At 38.9% G+C, this 20,658-nt stretch overlaps 1 protein-coding gene across 2 annotated transcripts in view; it reads left to right on the top strand.

Moving 5' to 3' along the window:
* The window catches only part of EFNA5 (ephrin A5), a 294,051-nt gene that overhangs the window by 266,691 nt on the left and 6,702 nt on the right, over positions 1-20,658 (top strand). The window contains exons 3-4 of one of the 2 annotated variants that reach the window (XM_008014091.3): positions 16,508-16,573; positions 16,965-17,045. In XM_008014091.3, coding sequence (XP_008012282.1) covers positions 16,508-16,573; positions 16,965-17,045 — 147 coding nt within the window. The remainder of the gene's footprint in view (positions 1-16,507; positions 16,574-16,964; positions 17,046-20,658) is intronic. The other variant, XM_008014092.3, reaches the window with a different exon arrangement.

Consider the following 20,658-nt stretch of genomic DNA (forward strand, 5'->3'; position numbering starts at 1 on the left):
AAACAATCATGTGTAACCATTCTGCAACAGATTTATTGACTACAACATTGATTTAGAAATGCCCAACTAATGAGAACTCGCCATCACTTGTGATAGTGGTTTATCGTTTCGAGTTTGAACCATGTGTACTTATTTGGCCTCATTTCAGAATAATAAATTATCTCAAACTCACTTCATTTCTTGAATATGTTCTTATGATTTAGGTCATAAGTTGGATTATATGAATAGTATCCCTATAATCCACCATCTGAAATAAGCTATATGATTCTGGGCTATTTTAAGATTGAGAAACTTCAGACATTTTTCAGAAATTACATAAAGGGTTTACAGGGTTTCTCAAGCCTCTAATTTATCTCTTTATGCTCATGCTTGATTGTTGTTCCATATTAAGGTTTATTTTCCTTTTAAAATAGCTCTGCACAAAGAGAATACACTGCTAAATACTACTGCAAGGGAATGTTTACAGATGCAAATGACTTCTATTTAGGGAGCTCATGATTAAAATTTGAAAGAATGTGGCACTAGAAAGCATGTGAATAACCTTTGAAAAATCTCACAATAGAACTGAATGTGGGATATATATAATCTAGGATTACAGCTATAAAGCTATGTGTGAATATGTGTGTTCAATATGCCGTAAAGGACATCAAATTGAAATTTGTTAGTCTAATGTTACTTTTCGTTAATTTAGTCAAATAACTGTTTTATTATTGTGAAAATGTAATGTAGAATGTAGTAGAAGGCTAGTACACCAGGAAGAACTAGTGTTATGTTTGCCTGCAACAGGTGAGCCAGGCATTTTCCACAAATCTCTTTCTGATAAAGGGAAGAGACATCTAAATTCTTTCAATCTCTCATAGATGCTTCGAGACTGAAAGTATTATTCATTATTTCATTTTTGATTGCTCACAGAGCAGACTGCTAATAAAATCAGAAAAAGCTATAATCATTGGCAGACATAATATTTTCTGCCTATTCCTATCCAGAGATGTGTTCTTGTTTTAAAGACTAACCTTCTTGGGTCATCAAAGGGACCACTAGAAGTTGTGCAACTCCTTTTGGTGGAAATCGTGTCTTTAACTCTTTGGGGTATAGTAAACACTCCTTCTGCTTCCCTGTGGATGGTTCTGGAGACTGGCCTGGTTCAGGCCCTGGCTATACAGGGGAACTAATGAACATATCATGCGCATCTTGAGTTTTCCAGTCTCTGGCACAGCTGTGGCACTTCCCCCCCTGCTGCGAGGCACAGCACGCTGGCCATTTGTTGGCAAGTTCATATTTCACACTGCAGGGAATTGAAATGATTGAACAGACAGAAGAAGAGTTTTATTTGCAGTAGCCTACGTATCCCCAGACTCTGATTTGGCATAAAACATCTGCTTCATTATCTGCTTCAAGGCCAGTTCCTTTCCTCCCACAAAGGTTACGACTTCAGGCAAGCTGTGCTTCCACTGGCAGGAGGAAATTTGCCCGAAGACTTGATTTAGTCAGAATCAAAGCATCCTGCCACAGAATTTCTTTTTTCAATTATCTCCGAAGAGGCAGCCAGACTTTAAATGTATCAGTATAATAAATGTAATGAAATAAGGCAGACACTCCTTTCCCTCTGTTGCTATCAATGGAAGGTGCATATACAGTAGTGTATCCACACCTGGAGGTCTGTGACACTTACCTTGCTAACTGTCAGCACATATATCTCGGCAACAGCACATTGTAGGGATGGCCTTAGATTTCTTGTGGCATGATAAATAAGTGCATGCATTGGTTTTACCTGCAGTGTTTACATCATTCAGACTGTAAAAGCAAATTGGCATAATGATGCTGAAAGTAATTAATATTATTTTTCATAGTGAAGAAGTGTCATATAGCCTTTGTTTTGTGGTATGGTCCTAATTACTAATCATATTTACCCGCATGATTTTGTTGTGCATAGTCATATTTTTTGTTCAAGACAGCCCTCGCTAGCCTTACAGACATATATACAAAATTAAATCTTGCCATTTTATTATGCTAGAGCAATTAGATGCCATCCTTGTAATGAGAAACATGACATGTTCATCGCTCTCTTCTATATTTTCATGTTGTTTTAATGCAGACATTTACCAGAATTGAATATAGTCTTCCTTCTCCTCCTCCTACACACACACACACACACACACACACATGCACACACACCTAATTGAATATCTACATATCTCCAAGGAGTCCTGTGGGTGAAACCATGTATTCATCTTCTTTAGTTCTTAGGCCACTTTGGTTTAAGAGTAAGAACTGTTGCTTTTATGAAGTGCCTTTTTCTATAAAGTCAAAACCTCACAGCAGTGCACAGAAAGCCGATGGTATAAAGGAGCTAAGTAGAGTCTTTAATAGAGAGAGCTGGGTTGTAAGTGTTTTTGTTCCTACAGAGCAGATAGATTTGGCTCCATCTGTTCCATATTCATAACAAAGGAGCACACTTACAGGAGGGCCAGCTTCCCCGGAGCCGCCTGGTAATGATCTTTTCACCCGAATGAAAGCATCTGAACCCAGTGGCTTGGCCCTGCAAAAGCAGCTAGCAGGATTGCCCTTCAGAATCTTGATTTCCTTGTAACTCAGGTTGACATAAATTTCCCCAATATATAGAGTGAAAAGAATTTACTGATTTCTCATCTTCCTACAGCCCTGTGTGGTTGGAAAGTTCAAAATGTATGTGTTTTACCTTCCCCTCCTGCAACCACAGAAGATTTGTAATTAAATGGAGTTTGATAATATGGGGGAAGTTTGCACTTGAAGTGTCTATAAAGGTATCACAGGGGAGAGGCTGTTCTTCAAACTTTTAAGTTGTTTCTATTCAGACTTTTTAATCTTTTTAAAACTGGGGTTAATGAATAGAAATATGAGTTACACCAAATAAGGGAAAACCCCTGTTGAGTTTTGTAATTAGCAAACTTCAAAGCCAATTTCAATTGAGACCTCTTAGATTAAAAAGATAAGTTGACCCATGAGTTTTCTTCCACTAAGCAGTGGCAAAATCGAATGCATTTCTACTCAAAATGCCAAGTAATACAAGAAATCTTCCTATTTGTATGACATGTGGAGTCAGCATAGCAATAGGAATGATTCCTTAAAACTGAAGTAGCACATCGGTGTCACTGTCACGGTTAATGGGTAGAATACTTGTTTTTATATGTTAGCTGCAGCAATTTCTTAAGAAATAGAAACAAAATGTTAAAGCATGGTTATCCTTTTTTCCATTCTTCAGGCTTTTCATATACTAGAAGCTCCTAAAAATGCATCATTGATTTATTTACTATACTTCATGTTAAAGTTATAATTGTAATTTATCAATCTTTTATTATCCATCTGTGCATTATCTGATTGCTAAACTAAGGTTTCTGGCAAATCAGATAGTAAACAAATCTCTCCATAAGTTTGCACCAGCAATAAAGTAGGCAAAGTTTTCATCTAGCTAGCTATGAGGAAATATAAAAGGTAATATTCACAGAGAGTTAAAAACATAGCAAATCAATCTGTGAAGATCTCAAGTTTCTGGAACACATTGTTGCCTTTGGTTATTTTTTGTAATATATGGCCCTGAATATTTCTGGCTAATTCAGTTTTCAGTTCATTCACTTATTCACTCCTACCAAAATGTTTCTTGGGTACCTCCTTTGTGCCAAGCAGTATGTTAGATTTTAGAAACACTGTGATATATTAAAAAATGGTTCCTGCTTCTGGAGCTTACAGCTTCATCAGGAAGTAGACAATAAACCAGGAAACAAACAAATCTATAACTGCCAGTTATACTAGTAGGGAGCTGGATGCAGTGCTACAGAAACATGGAGATAGCTTTCGATTAGGTGGTCATAGGAGGCTTCTCTGAGGAGGCAGCATGAGATCCAGGACCTGAAAGGAAGTGTCAGGATGAATTTTTGGTACACAGAAGGGTGGGTTTTATCTGTAAAATAAGTTCATTTAAATTTTACATTTAAAATTTGACTTATTGAAGTTATAAATTTTTTTAAATCTTTCTAAAAATTTCAAATTTAGCCTATTCAGATTAGCTTATACATCTTATTCTATATATAAAGCTAGCAAATGTAAATATTTGGTTTCATTTAAAACCTTGGTGAATTAAATAGACTTTAAAACATTTTAAGCTGAACTTAGATTTAGTTATTCGCTATCGTTTAAAAGTATTTTAGTTGTCTGACTGTAAAAACTTCTTATTTCAGTAATTCTTATTATAACAAATTAAATTTTAAAGTATGATGAACCTTTAGTTCTCTTAAATGTTCTAAAACTGTACACGTAAATTATAGGTTTCGTCATTGCTAAAATTTCACTTAGTCACAAATCTAAGTCAATTTTTCCATTATATATTTTAAATTAGAATTGCCTGTCTGACCTGTTACTCAAATTGGCCAAAGTTATCCCACAGTTTAAAAGTATTAAAGTACCACATTCACAGATGGCATTTTTTAATGCACAAGAAATACTCGCTATGGTTTTGACTTTTTAAAAAATGCCTCTTTTAAGCTCTGCTGTGGTTAAAAGATAGTTGTATCCCTCAGAACAGTTTGGGGGGTTATGTTCTCATGTAACATCTGAGTTGCTTTAACTTGCTGAGAGATTTCTCTAATCTTCATGATTAGAGGAATTCAGCAAGGACAATGTCACCCTTACCTGTGATCATGATTGTCTAGAGCCACCTTTTATCATTACTTAAAGAAGCCCATGGTCACCTGGATTCTAACCTCACTTTGCTTTTATTCTCTGTTCACTGTGAGGGGCCTGTAACCTGTACCCAAACTATCATTTGATTACATTCTACGTATCTTTGGATCTAAAGATGCCCACATTCCTTTCTCTCTCTCTCTCTCTCCTTCCTTCTTTCCTTCCTTCCTTCCTTCCTTCTTTCCTTCCTTCCTTCCTTCCTTCCTTCCTTCCTTCCTTCCTTCCTTCCTTCCTTCCTTCCTTCCTTCCTTCCCTCCCTCCTTCCCTTTCTCTCTCTCTGTCTCTCTCTTTCTTTCTTCCTTTCTTTCTTTTTTTGAGTAGAGATGGGGTTTTGCCATGTTGACCAGGCTGGTCTTAAACTCCTGACCCTTAGGTGACCCGCCTGCCTTGGCCTCCTAAACTGCTGGGATTACAGATGTGAGCCACCGTGCCTGGCCTCCTTTCACTTATTTCTTACTTCTTGGGACCCCACACTCTTACAGATATGGAAATGCTACCTACTTGAATTTCATATATCCCTGGCTTTGCCTGATTATTAGATCAGTTTCCAAGATCATTCTATAAGAAGGAGCCAGCAGTGTGGGCAGGGGAGACTTCTAGTTCTAGGACAAGGCCCTCTTTTGTTTTAATTTCTTTGACATTTACCGCTACCCCTCTCTTCACTTTTGTGTCCTAATCCTAAATTTTAGTTCATATTTGGTCAATAAGTCACCTTGCAGCTAGAAGTTTTTTTTTTTGTTTTTTTTTTGAGGCAGTGTCTCACTCTGTCACCCAGGCTGGAGTGCAGTGGTACAGACACGGCTCGGCTCACTGCAGCTTTGACCTCCTGGGCTCAAGCCACCCTCCTGCTTCAGCCTCCCGAGTTGCTGGGAACACAGGTACACACCACCACACCTGGCCAATTAAAAAAAATTTTTTTATATATATAGAGACAGGGTCTCGCCACATTGCCCAGGCTGTTCTCAAACTCTCAGGCTCAAGCAATCCTCCTGCCTCAGCTTCCCAAAATGCTGGGATTATAGATATGAGCCACTGTGCCTGGCTTTGACAGATTTTTTTTAAATCTCTACAATAATTCTTCAAATTTTTATTGAACACCTGTTAGGAACAAAACGATAGACTCCCCAGAACCAAGAACCCAAGAACACAACGACTTGGCATGGCTCCTGCCTTTGGGGGAATTTGCAGCTGTAGTGGCAGAAATAAGATGTATTAACCAGTTCTAAAACAAAATAGAATGGGTTAAGTGCTAATAAGGAGACAGAAACAGATCTCTGTGGGAACCTGGAAGAGGGTTATTGCGTTGGAGAAATGGAGACATACCTCAAGTGGCCAGAGGGAGCAGGAATTTTGAGAGGCAAAGGAAAGGTCACATGAGAAAAAGTGGACTTTCCAGGAGATTCTAGGAGGGAATATTGTTGGAACAAGCTATGAATGTACGCCAAAGAAGGGAAAACAGTGGGAGGGATAAAGAGGGAGCCCGGGAAGTTGAGGCTGCAGTGAGCCCTGATTGCACCCCTGCATTCCGGCCTGGGCCACAGAGACCCTGTCTCAAAAAACAAACAAACAACAAACAAAATGAAGAAAAATAAGGTTGGGACCGGATTATGGAAGAGGAAACCCTGGCTGCTGTTCTGTGCTATGACGAATGGGAATGCACAGTCATAAACTTTTCTGGAGATAATCCATCTCAGAGACAGAGGAAGCTAGAATTTTGTCCATGAAATTGACTTTCCTTTTCTCCACTCTATCTACATCTACATAAAAGCATTATCAAGGAAAGCATTTTGAGTGTGAAACAAAATGTACATTCCTGGTACCTAATGACTCCCTCCTTGGTAAAATTTTGTCTTCTACAGAGAGAATGTTAATTTGTTCAGGCCTCTAGGATTCCATGTGGAGCCTGCAGGCTAAATGAATGGATATTTCTGTCTAGATAATTGTAATACCACCAGAAATGATAGTCACTGGGGAGAACATGGCTTACTGGTTAAGAAATATAACCAAAGAAATCATTGATTTGTATAAACAGATAATTACCCCTCCCCACCTTTTCTTTTAGGTGGAGTCTCGCTCTGTCACGCAGGCTAGAGTGCAGTGGTGTGATCTTGGCTCACTGCAACCTCCGCCTCCCAGGTTCAAACAATTCTCTGCTTCAGCCTCCCGAGTAGCTGGGATTACAGGTGCCTGCCACCACGCCCGACTAATTTTGGTATTTTTAGTAGACATGGGGTTTCACCATCTTGTCCAGTCTAGTCTTGAACTCCTGACCTAATGATCCACCTGCCTCGGCCTCCCAAAGTGTTGGGATTACAGGTGTGAGCCACCACGCCCAGCCGGTTTTTTTTTTTTTTTTTTTTTTTTTTTTTAATTAGAGACAGGGTCTCACCCTGTCGCCTGGGCTGGAGTACACTGGCACAATCATAGCTCACTGCAGTCTCAGTCCTGGGCTCAGGTGATCCTCCTGCCTCAGCCTCCTTAGTAGCTGGGACTATAGTTAGACACCAGGCTAACCCAAATAGTATACAAAACAAAAATTAAAGAGCGTAATGAGAGCGTTTATATATAGCAGCACAATATCCATGGACTGGTATGGCCATGGTGCGGGGTCTATAGCCACCTCTGGGCTGGTTTTCTTTAGTGTCATCACTGTCATGTTGCAAAAGCAGTCCCAACACCCAGCCTAGTTTCCTCTCTGCAGGATTTACATCCTTGTCCTACTGTCCCTCTAGCTTAATAGCATGCTCACGCACTTAACATGGATTGAAAAAAGACCTGAGATCTTAACATATTTTCAAAAGGATCAGGATCTTCCAGCACCCTAATTCTCTAAATTCTCTCAGCCTCAGTACACATCCTCATATAAATGTCTTCATCACCACCACCACCCTCCAATACACACAAAATAACAAATCAAACTATGGTAGAATCTGGTTTTTAAAATTTAGGCTAGAAAGGATCACAGTTAATTTCCCTTGTTTTTCTTATGACTCCTAAGTAACTTTTAATCACCACTATCCACACCTGAGCCCTTCCCCCTCCATGTTTGTACTTAGAACTCACAACCTCAGAAGCCTTCAGCTGGGTGCCCCCTGCTTAGGGATATCCCCATGCAGAGGCCCCAGTAAGCACAGAGCTGATGCTATCAATCTGTAGAGTAGTGAAACAATATTCTAGATCTGTAGGGATCACCTGAGTTTCTAAGTGCCCTATAAAATTGTACTGCCTCTCTAAAACAGGTCATACTTAAAATTTGTTTTAGAGAAGATGAAGCTAATGAGGAAACTGAGGCATAGGCAGGTTAAGTAGCTGGCTCAAAACCACAAAATAAGTCAAAAAGAATGAACCAGGGAGAAAGAGAATCATTATACATACACTCAAACTGCTAAGCCATGTTTCTTAAAAGAACCCTCACCAAGGAGAATAATAATGAAAGGGAATTTGAAAGGCTCACAGAAATATTAACTTTTTTCTAGGAGCTTCTTTGAATTGTATTAACTTGATGATTTATTAGTAATTTACTGTCATGCTACATTAATGCTATCTGATAACGACATTGTTTCTGTTAATATCATACGAATGAGGAATGAGATTTGTGACTTTGCTTTCGTTGCCTAACAGCTAACAGCCACCCTCATAGGGTATCACACAGAGGGGCAAAAGGAGCCTGTGGAGAAGCAATAATATAAATAGTTCCTCTTGTGGGATTCTAGGAATTCTGCCTTTGTTGGAGTTTTTGTTTTTGTTGTTATTATGGTTATTATGGGGCTTCCATCTGAAGAAGAGGTTTTCTAAGTGAATAATTCTGCCTGTCTGGTTTGTTGCTGTTTTATCTTGTTTTGTTTTGTCAGATAATACCTCTCTAGTACAGTAGATTCACCAGAGTAACCACAAACAAGAAAGAAAGAACTGGCTGACCTTAAAGCCTGAGAAAGTCACTTAAATATTGTGTGGCCTTAGGCAAGGCCAGGTCTCAGAGAATAGTTAGAACACTCATTGATAATCGAAAACTTACTTTTTCTTAACTGTTCAAAGATGTTCAGTGATTTTTAAAAATAGTAAAATATATAAGAAACTGAAATATATTTCTTCATGTTAAGGAGTTTCTTAGACAATTAAAGTGATATCTAAATATTATCTTGCTTTCTGTGCCTTTGTGGACTAGATTTCCCCCTTACATGACTGACGGAAGTGAAATTTACATTCAGAATGTGAGATTTATTTAAAGCTGTCTTAAAATTTCCTTAGAACTAGAAATGGGCCGGGCATGGTGGCTCACACCAGTAATCTCAGCAGTTTGAGAGGCTGAGGCAGGGGTATCACTTGAGGTCAGGAGTTCGAGACCAACCTGGCCAACATGGTGAAACCCTGTTTCTACTAAAAGTACAGAAATTACCCAGGCATGCTGTCATGCACTTGTAATCCCAGCTACTCGGGAGGCTGAGACAGGAGAATCGCTTGAACGTGGTAGGTGAAAGTTGCAGTGAGCTGAGATCGCACCACTGTACTCCAGCCTGGGCGATAGAATGAGACTCTGTCTCAAAAAAAAAAAAAAAAAAAAAAAAAAAGAAAGAAAGAAAGAAAGAAAGAAAAAGAACTAGAAATGCTTCTTATAAGGGGACATTTTAAAAACATTCTCCAAAATCCACGTTTTTGTCTCATACCTGAATAGATATCAAACTGTATGAGACAAATCATCCCTTTCTTCAGTAAGCAGCAGAAACAAAGTTTGTTGTCACTGAGCTTTTAAACGCAAGTGAAAGTTTGTTCATACTTCAGATACATATATACAAAAAGCATGTTAATGCCCTATTTGAGTATTCCTAGAAATGAGTGGAAACTTGTCCTCAGCCATTTACTTGAGGTCGCTAAGAAAAAGTAATTGATCTACTGAGACTTACCTGCTGGAATTTAAATAATACTCAGGTTAGTTATTAGCAATGAGAACTTTGCCTTAAGGGGGCAGAGAGATGGGAGGGGAGGGAAACAGTGGGTAGGATGGGTGGTGCTTCCCATTTCTCTTTTGTGTGTGGCTGCACAGCTGGAACTTATTTTACCTCCCTTGTCCTGAAGTTTACTCTAATTATTTGTTCCCTGTTACAGTTCCCTGGTGTTAAAACCAAGTTTTAACTTGCAGAATATGTTTTTCTATCCCTCTTGTTATGTGGTGGGAAACACATTCCTTTTCTTATTCTAATTTTTAAAAGAAACCTCCTGAGAGACATATCAAAGTTTCTAATATTTACATGATATTCTTAATTTCTCCAAGGCCTCTATCTTAGTGACCTCCTTTCCAAATTTTTACGTCTTGGGCTCTGACCTTAACCTGCCCATGATTTAAATCTTGAGACACAGTGGACTGCAAGAGAAGAAATGTGTTGGCAAATTTAGCAGCTCCTGGGGTTGCACCATGGATGCAAGCTTGGTAAACCAGGGCCATGAGCAAGACATTAAAACATGTGACTTTTAAATCCCAAAAGTTAGAATGGGTGAGAAGTATTTCATCATAACACATGATTTTGTTCTTTACATGAAAATTAAGTATCCTATGGTGCTTTTGAAAAAGGGCACATAGCCATTTGCAAATTGTTGCTCTATTATTCTTCCCTTAGAAGAGGCCTAACTTTTGTTTTAAGAAGTTTTCTGTGGATCTGGTAACCATTTTCCAAGTCCATATGGCTTTGGTTAATCTCTATTCTGTTCCCATCACTTCTTCTGTTTCCCCACTCCACTCATATATGCAAACTGGATTTTATTCATTCGTCAAATTTTAGGAGATATTTCCAGTAGTACCATGTATTTAAATGGGCTTTACTTTTTCAGCATTTATTGTGAATGGAATATTAATGCTTAATTCCACCTTCACCTGCCTAATTTGCATATATTTGTGTTGTATGTTGAACTGCATGAAAACCCTACAGGGGAAAAACCTGGGCCATGCTAACAGCTAATAGCCTATCTTTTCTTTTGACTTGCACAAATTGAGAAATATTGCTTGTGGCAAACATAATGGAAAACTGCATTTTTAATGCCCCCACACACACTCATTTCTTTAAAAAGAAGAAAGCGGCTGAATATTCTTAAAAATAAAACTTCCCAAAGTACCCACATTGACATGGGACACAGAAAAGGAGGATTTTGGCTTTCAGAATTAAGATTTGAAGCTGAATAAGGTTAGGCAGAGATGTTAAGGTTGACTAATAAGTACAGTGTTGGGTCTGAAAATGTGAAAGAAATACAGTATTTCCCTCCTTTTCTGCTAAAAGTTTGGTACTTCGTAAAGAAGAATGGTTGTTACCTTGATGATAAGGGAACTTTTAAGTTGTTTGAAGTCTCATAATCTTTGTATTTAACTTGATGGCCTGTGTAGAAGATAACTAATAGGAGTTTTTTTTTTTTTTTATAGTAAGAGAAGTTTTAACTTATTTTAAAATCCTTTCAGGTATTTTTAAAGACCACCTTTGCATTCTATTTCTCCTGTTTGAAGAAAGGCATTCTCAAGATTTGTGTTCACATTTTGTATCCACTCATTTCAGTTTCCCCAGCAGTTTGGAGTTAAAATGAAACATCATGTAATTGCAAAGAACAGCACAGGTTGGCTGCCTTAGCAAAAGAAAACTAAGCTGCATAGAAAGGAAAATGAAAGACACTTTTTAAATGCTGGAGTGAGAACATTTAAATTGATACCTCTTGTCGTATTTCTTCAACAGCAGCTTATAATTACCTTTCTTCAAGGCATATTTTAAGTGGACTTGTAACAGTAGCTTGAAATGTAAACTAGTAAGGGATCCAGTTGCAGAATCAGGAGTGTGCAGCTCTGTGGGAGCAAGGGCATGCTGGCCATTAGCAGAGCATGCCGAAGTGTCTTAGTCCTTCAGTCCGAAGTTGGCTTTAAGCCTTTAATTACACAGATTTGTTAGTGTACAGCATTGTATCAGCTCTTGATGAAAAAATTACCCCCAAATTTTGTGGCTAAAACATTTATTATTCCACAGTTTCCGTGGACCAGGAATCCAGGGGCAGCATAGCTGGATCCTTTGGGTTTCTCCCAAGGCAACAGTCATCTCAAGGCTCAGCGAGAAGGATTCACTTTCCAGCTCACTCACCCGATTGTTAGCCAATTCAGTTCCTTGTGGGTTGTTGAACTATGACATCAGTTCCTTGCACCTCTTGGCTGGAAGTCTTCCTTAGTTTCTTGCTACATAGTACTCTCCATTGGAAATCTCACAATATGGTACCTTGTTTCCTGAGCAAAAGACAGAGTGTTCGCTAGAAGTAAGGCACAGTCTTTTGTAACATAATCAGAGTGACAACCCGTCACTTCTGCAGTGTTCGGCTCATTAGAAGCAAGTTAATAGGTTTAGCCCCCTCTCAAGGGGAGGGGATTATACAAAGGCCTGGCTGCAGGAGGTTGGGGATCACTGGGAGCCATGTCAGGAGCTGCCTGCCACAAGCATCATGGCAGTACCTGAAGGGATGTGTTCTCTACTCTGTCTGAAGGATAGACCTATGATGAATTGTGGTGTGAATGTTACATATATTTGCATTGCTAATTATAACTTTTAGAAGTGCTGATTTGGGGCACTGAATATGGTCACTTTTCTATACCAAATTGGCTAAGTGCTGAGTCAGGCTCACCTGAGCCCCAGGAGACCAAGATTTTTGGGAAGGCTAAAGTTAGAGCCCCTGTCTGAGGTCATGGAACAGAGTAAAAGTAAGGGGCCCTCACGGCCTTATTAGCGAGGTACTCTAAACACAGAGAACCAGAGTCTCCAGCTTGTATTTCATTATGTGTTATAAGGTTTTGATTGGTACTTTGCAGCTCATTCGGGGGAAGGGACTCTATGGATTGATTTATAAAGTTGCTATTAAGATAATGGAATGGAATGATTATGCTTGTTTTAATTGTCCCCATATCCCTACTCCCAACTTCCTGACTCCAATATACACTTTAAGCAGTAAACTGAGTAAATGGATGTGAATTTGGATTATGTTTAAGACACATCTCATTTTAAGTTGAAAAATCCTATTAGAAAATCCATGTATCTTTAGAGGGAGATTTCAGATCTAGATTTTTTTCACCTGTTTGCAAGTCACTGCCTCTTTTTGGTTGCCAAAGCTCCGATTTGGAAATTTAGGGATAAAATGTCTTCTGTCTCAGTTGCTGCTGGTTAGCTTCTGGAGGACCTGTGAAGCCTCTGATAAACGTGTCTGGTACACACTCTTGCTCCCTGCCCAGAGCTGCACTGGCTCTTCATGTGAACCTCAGTTGTCACATGGATCCCTCCAGGTACCCTAAACTGTGGTTCATATGTATGTCCCAGCTTGAAGAAGCACAACACAAGGGCAGGGACAGTTTGAAATCTTATATCTCTTCACATGCACAGCACCTAATAAAGAAGCTGATACATAGTAGGCATTTTATTTTATTTATTTATTTTTGATACAGAGTCTAGCTCTGTTGCTGGGCTGCAGTACAGTAGCTCAATCTCGGCTCACTGCAACCTCCGCCTCCTGGACTCAAGCAATTCTCATGCCTCAGCCTCCCGAGTAGCTGGGATTACAAGTGTGTGCCACCATGCCCGGCTAATTTTTGCATTTTTAGTAGAGACAGGGTTTTGCCAAGTTGGCCAGGCTGGTCTCGATCTCCTGGCCTTAAGTGATCCATCCACCTTGGCCTCCCACAGTGTTAGGATTGTAGGCATGAACCACTGCACCCAGCCTATAGTAGGCATTTTAAAAGCATATGAAATGGTAGATGAAGCTGCAGTAATATGTAATGGATTTTTATAATTATTCACTATCAACTTTCAACATCGACTATTCATTTTCTAAGGAAAGCAGCACAAGAAGTTATATATAGTGAATATAATTTATGTATATAAATTATATATATTTATATATATAATTTATATATAAAATGCTTACATATTTGCTTTTAACTAAGATAAAGTTGGCTTTTAACTAAGACAAAGTGATGTATCTCTAGAGCCCTAAGGATTAATACTACCTACCTCCTGACAAAAACAAGGCATGTTTTAAGATTTTACTCCCTCATTTCCAACCTCTGCTCTATCTATTGCTCATAAATTGATCCTGAGATTTTCTTTATAAGTTTAGTAGTGGGAATATTGTATGTTTCAATTCCTCTGTTATGTTTTTAGTGCTCAGTCCTCTGCCTTTTGCTTATTGTGATTAGTAATGTACTTATATCTTCGAATAGTACTAAAATTAATCATCTGTATATTTAAGTTGGTATAAAGGCATCCTTTGCCAGCCAGGAAGTGGGTGGTGGAAGAACCTGGAGCATAACATAGAGGAAAACCACACTCTCACTTTATTAAACCTTACATTTAAAAAAATGGAGTTTTGATACTATATGGAAAAAGTTTTCATCTTTTTGGATTTTTTGTTTGTTTTTCAAGGTGTTAAATAAGAAACCCAAGTTATACTGAGCTAGTAAGGCACACTTCTCAGGTTGTCTTGAAGGGTTAGGAGTTTACTCCTTGAGCTCAGGCCAGTGATGCAGTGATGATAGAGTCAATCCATGGCGTGCAATCTGTGTTGTGTACTCACATATCACATTGTATGCTAATATTCCTTGTTCATAAATTTTTCTAAGGATTAGAGTATAATAGTCAAACAGTATCACAAGGCATCAGCCACATTTTCTGGTGATAGAAAATAAGGAAGTAATGGGGCAGGTTGTTAGGGAAGAGAGGTTTTTATTTTATGTGTCATATAAATACAAATATTTTAATTTACAGAAGTATGTAGCACATCCACTAGCTAAGACTATGTCCCTCCTTGAGAGCTCATGAGAGAACTCTCCAGTTCTTTCCTGGATGGCTTATCATTTGCTCTTTAGTTATTCCCATGTGCCCTACAATAATTTTCATGTCCTGGATTTATTTCTCCTATATACAAATCTGAAAGACCTGCACTAAATCCAAGAAGCTCCTCCCTAAACCAATTAAGCATTTGATTTTGTCTTCACCATGTTTATCTAGCAGTATCATCTGTAAAGTCAGTTATTTGCATGTAGCAAATCAAGTTCGCGAGGCTTTAAGTGAGTTCATCTCAGCTCAGAAATTCATAGAACAGCAGTGTGAACATCCATGTGTCACTTTTTTCACACTAACTCTCATGAATAAGACATGTACTCCCTCAAGAACCCGTGGTTTTCCTAATGAATTGGAGTCACCTATGTGTACTGTATTTGCGACATGCACATTTGCAGTTGAGGTCCACAGGAAGGACACCATTTCCTGGATCAAACCGCAGAGTGCAAATATTGTGCCCTAAATAACACACTAGTTACTGTAAATGTCAGTAGAGGGAGTTTTTCTGACTTTGATTTAATGAAAGCCTACAGCAAAGCCAGCTGTTAGCACTTCTTAACTGCTTGTCAGAGCAACCAGGGGAGATAGGGAGGACCAAAAACACTTTTTCTCTATACTTTTGTTTTAAAATTAAAGTAGTTTTCAACAGGTGTTGAATAGGGACACTGGGGGCTCTATACTACTTGACATTATTTAGTTGATGAATTTAGTTCTCCTCCAGGAGAGTTACTTGGATCTAGAATTACATAAGGAGATTGTATAAAATGTGTTTGCAAGTTTGTATATTGAATCCTCTCACCTGCAAAAGAAGCATTTTTGTGTTCTGGGCTCCCCATGAGGAATAATTTAAAAATAAAGGAAAGAGAAGACACACCAAATGCCGATCCCTCGCTTTGTCACTTTGGGTATTGCCAAACTAATTGTAAGCCATGTGTGATTTGATGGATGTCATCTGCTTTTTCTGAACAAAGAAACCACTTGAAGCAAACACATAGGGAGGAAAGTATGCGACGCTCGTTTCTGTAATTTTTTTCATTTCTAGAATGCATTAGTAAATACATGTGGTTGTGAAGGGCCTTACTGCCCTTGGAAATTCCTTTGACATTTTGCTGTGTGTACAGAGGGGAGATAATCTTTCAACCATAGGGAAAGTTTACAGTCTTATTATCTTGAAGAGGAGAAGAAAGTTTCTTCCTCAAGTGATTTATAACTTGAAACATGCTGTCATGTTTTGGTAAGCCCACTTTATTAATTCCATCCTTCTCTGTGGCAAATTAAAAAAAAAAAAATACATGTACCATTGCAACATAGTACTTTCTCAATAGCATATTGTACTTAAAATAGCATGATGGAAGTTACCGGGCTTGGGTTAGTCATATAGAATGCAGAGCCAAGTTCTGAGTAAAACCTCTAATTGAATTACCTGCAAAAGCACTGACAGACAAGCTTTCAGGACGGACAAAGCTCTGCTTTCCCGAGCAGAAATAGGTCACGTTTAAGTCTGCCTTGTAACTCTCTGTTATTGGTTTTTGCCGGCACTTTCACCTCGTGCCTCTGTTGGGCCCCTTTTCCTGCAGCAGAGGAGGAGCAGCTCTGTGAAAGCCAGAGGGCTCACACATTATCCTCTCGATTTAGAGAAAATTGATAACAGATCAAGTTAAATGGAAGAGCCTTTGAAATAAAAATCCAAAGTATTTCTTCACAGATTACTCAGATTCTTGCATGATTCTTTCATTGTATTGAAAAGAGAAGATCGGGATATGCAAGTAGCCTTTCTGTAGCAGTGAGACCTGAAAAGTACTGTTTGTTTTAATTTGGGGGAAGAATTAGAGAAAGTTCCTATTGTTCAGATCAGGAAAGAATTTATTGTCCATCATGTGTATGTGAAAATGAAGAATAATATGTTGTTCTCTTCTTTCTCTCCTGCTCTCTCTCTGTGTTATCCACAGCCTCTGCAATCCCAGATAATGGAAGAAGGTCCTGTCTAAAGCTCAAAGTCTTTGTGAGACCGACAAGTAAGTTCACTAGAATGAGCTTCAGAGGGTGGCTTCACTGCGCATGCTTTATTGTGTGGTCTGGTTCACAGCGGTAAAACTTTTTTTACTGTTAAATCTTGTGTGGTATCTGTTTTGTATATCAACATTCATATTTTAGTTTTCATCATATTTTTTCTCATTCTTCATGATGCTTTTACTTAAGTACACAGCAGTTGCTAACTTGTTGTTTCTTAGACTGTTGTACATGCAGAGCAAATGGGAACAATATTGGCATTTAGAACATGCCATTGATTGCAAAACAATCTTTATATAAAAAAAGAAAAAAAGGAGAGAAAGAAAAAAGAAAGAAATGGGAGTTTAAGGGTGTCTTCACTAACATATTTGGCTGTTATCTCTATTTTTGTTATAGATAGCTGTATGAAAACTATAGGTGTTCATGATCGTGTTTTCGATGTTAACGACAAAGTAGAAAATTCATTAGAACCAGCAGGTTAGTATGCTTAGAGAATCTCTTTTAACAAATGCATCTATTTCTCTGGTGCTTCAGTATTTTTTTCCTTTCTTCCTCTCTGCATGTTTGCATGGTATAGTTGTTGTTCTGCTTTTGCTCATTGCTAGCGATGCTAATATGACTTATATTCTACCTCATTCCTCCAGTATCTTTGTGTAATGCATGTTAGATAAAATAAAACTTTTCTTTTTTGGAATGGGTTTGAGCTAATGCAGTATCCTAATATAGAAGCCCCATCAGAATGCTAAAATCTCACTGCCTTTTACCATATCCTCAGAGCATGCTGGTGAATCACTGTGAATATTAAAGGTTCTGTTTTCATATAAGACACAAAACATTTCTCTTGTATATGCTTATAAAATTTAATTTTTTATGTCCAAATCTATAGATAAAAGTAATAAGACTGTTGCACAAAATAGAAACTAATTCAACATATTTAGTTTTCTCTAGAAATTTACATGCATCATTGAACTGACCTAAGGAACTTTGTTTTATTTAAATATTATTTTAGCTATTGTCAATAGTAATTGGTCTAGAGAAGTTTAATCACATTGCCACCACAAATTCACACATCTCTTGCTGCCACTAATGTACCAGTAGCCTGTTGAGCCAAATGTGATCCTTGATTACCAAGGCAAAATAAGTTTTAAGGATAAATAAAATTTTTCTACTATTGACTTCCACACTCCTAATGTTTCCCATAACTAAAGAAAAATAAAACCCACCAAAGCACTCATTGAGGCATTTAGTCTGTCGCATACTATGGATAATGAGAACATGTAAACTATTCATTTGGTTATCAATTCAGTCTGGCCATTTAATGAAACTAGATTAACTGGGAGGTGTGGTCGTCCTCTGCCAACTGCTTATGGAGGAGTGTGCCTGGAGGCCCTGTGTGTTCCCTTCCTCTGTGGTGTCCTCTTCTCCCCTACCTGCTCCAGATCTTCACTGGTTTCCTTACCCATCTCCCTCGATCATCTCAAAGCTTAAGGGCAATAAAATGTTTTCCTCTTCATGGAGAGATTTGAGCCCCTTATGTAAATGGAGATTCTTTTTTTTTTTTTTTTGCTTTTTGTAGTAGAATTTCTCTTCCTTATGGTCCTAGAAACTAACAGGCATTGAGGTCCACTTTTTCCTCCAATGTTGTAACCAGGACTGCACAGTCAATGAGCCTTAGGGAAACTTACCCTGAGTAAATGCTGTGCCTCAGGACATACAGTAGCTTTCCCGTTACAACTGACAGAAAGAGTTAGAGTTTTTTCCCTGAAGCATTCTTGTTTTTCTAAGGCAGGCATCTCACCCAGAGCGCAAATGAGAGGTGTGTACAATGAGCTCTCCGAGGTCTTAGTGGCTCCCCAGGGATCAGTTAGCTGCTTTAGAAAGTTTTGAGGAATGAATGCTGACATGAAGACATTTTAATTGTGTCCTAGAAATCTGGAGCCATGACTTTGGCTTCTTAAGGTACCAGAGTCCTCACAATTGGGGACTTGGGCCATCAGAGGATCTGCAAGTTACTCAGTATCTCCCTCAACAACCCCAGAGTCTACACTCTTCCTTCTGTGACTGAGGAGACTCACCCGTGCCACATTGCTGATTAGATAGATCCAGGGTTAATACTCAGATCTTCTGACTCCTATTCCAATATTAGTATCAAAGTAGTAGTCTCTTACCTTTGCTAGAGGTATGTTCATAAAGAGGACTTAAGTCTCTTGGCTTTGTTAAGAAGCCACAAGAAGAATGAGCAGCATGTTCTAAACAAAAATTACCCAGGATTATGATCTATTGATACACATTGTACATAATGTAGGCATATCTTTCCCATGGTTTTTTTTTTTTCCCCCAGGGAATCTCCACTGCCTGTCTACAGCATAGAAGGCTGCTTAGATACCTAACAGATTGTATATTTTTCTCTGGTAATGAAGAGGCACATGGAGGACCATCCTGCCGTTAGGAAAATTACCTTTGAATTCCACTAACGATACAATGCAAGATATTAAGATGCCTTCGTGCATGAACATATGTCACTGTCTTTGGGGAAACAATGTTTTTTTTTCACTGAACATTTAAAATGCACAATGGCCCCAAATTGATGGACATATAACTGCTGGAAGTTTGCAAAAGTTTGGCAGAATGTAGTTCAGTGTGTGCAAACGTGCGCTGGGGAGTAGAGCGTAGGTGTACATGCAGGAAAAGCTCCTTGAGTCAGTCAGAGCTATGTTTTAAGGGCTTGCTGGTGAGCATCTTCACTAACAAAGTGAGACAAGGTTGAGCCACAATTCCAGGCAATAAGAAAACAATAAGGAGTGAAGCACTGTGCCTCACACCTATAATCTCAGCAATTTGAGAGGCTGAGATGGGTGGATTGCTTGAGGCTGAGAGTTTGAGACCAACCTGGACAACACTGTGAGACTTTGTCTTTCCAAAAAAAAAAAAAAAAAAGAAGTGGTGTGTGTGCCTGTAGTCTCAGCTACTTGGGAGACTGAGGTGGGAGGATTGCTTAAGCCCAGGAGTTCGAGGCTACAGTGAGCTATGATCATGCCACTGCACTCCATCCTGGGTGACAGAGCAAGATTCTGTCTCTAAGAAGAGAGAGAAAGTCCCGTTAGACTTGCAATTCTTCCCCACTGTGTCAAACCACTGAATGAAAGGGTATTTGCCTTCCCCCAGCTCCGGGTGTAGACCCAGTCTTTATGAACCCAGCAAGTCTGAAAGGATTCCACTGCATGATCTCAGCGATGTGTACTAATTCACCTGTCTTTGGAATGTATTTGTCTTTTTTGTTTGCTTGCACACTCTGCCTGCCAGTTTCCTATCATCAGGGATGCAGGATGATCTCAGGGCAGACATATGCCACATAACATGCTCCAAAATATTGCTAGTGTTCTCTCCATTAACCATTGAAACCCCCATGTTGTGGAATCCTATAGCCAAGAGGCAAAACTTGATTTAGCTTCTGAAGAGGAACATTTTCTTCTCCCAAGCCCATGTTACAAGTGTTAGAAATTCTCTCATATTTAGGTGTAGTTTTCATTGGGATAGATTTTGCCTATGAATTCCTCCTTAGAATTCTAAAATTGCTCAGATTTGCACAAATGACAGCCAATTTCTCATTTCACTTTTGGGGGCTGTAGAATTTCCCAACACAATAGGGAACCTATTTTAATCAAAGGATGCTTTGTGGAATCCCGAATGAGGAACAGCGTGTTGCAGGAAGAAGAGAAGGATCCTGATGCCCTAATGGGACTGACTTTCCTTTTGTGGGGCAGGAAGATATATATTCATTGGGTGCTTATAAAGGGTTAATTCCAAAAATTGTATATGATTAAAGGACTGAAAGGCCCACTTAGCCTCATACTTCACTTAGATGAAAAACAAAAGCCTTTCTCTCCATTACCCTGTAAGACCTATTTCCTGTGTCTTGTGCTGAGTGGACCTGGAATAATGGATAGCCCTCACTGTGTACCTAGAAGGGACTAGGGTGGTGATGAAGGGGTTCACACCGAAGATCTAACTGCTAGCTGGGTACCTTTAACAGTACACTTGTAAACTATACAAGGAGAAGGATTGGGTAATATGCTAGTAAAAATAAGAT

Source organism: Chlorocebus sabaeus, chromosome 23 (assembly GCF_047675955.1).
Source record: "Chlorocebus sabaeus isolate Y175 chromosome 23, mChlSab1.0.hap1, whole genome shotgun sequence".
NCBI lineage: Eukaryota > Metazoa > Chordata > Mammalia > Primates > Cercopithecidae > Chlorocebus > Chlorocebus sabaeus.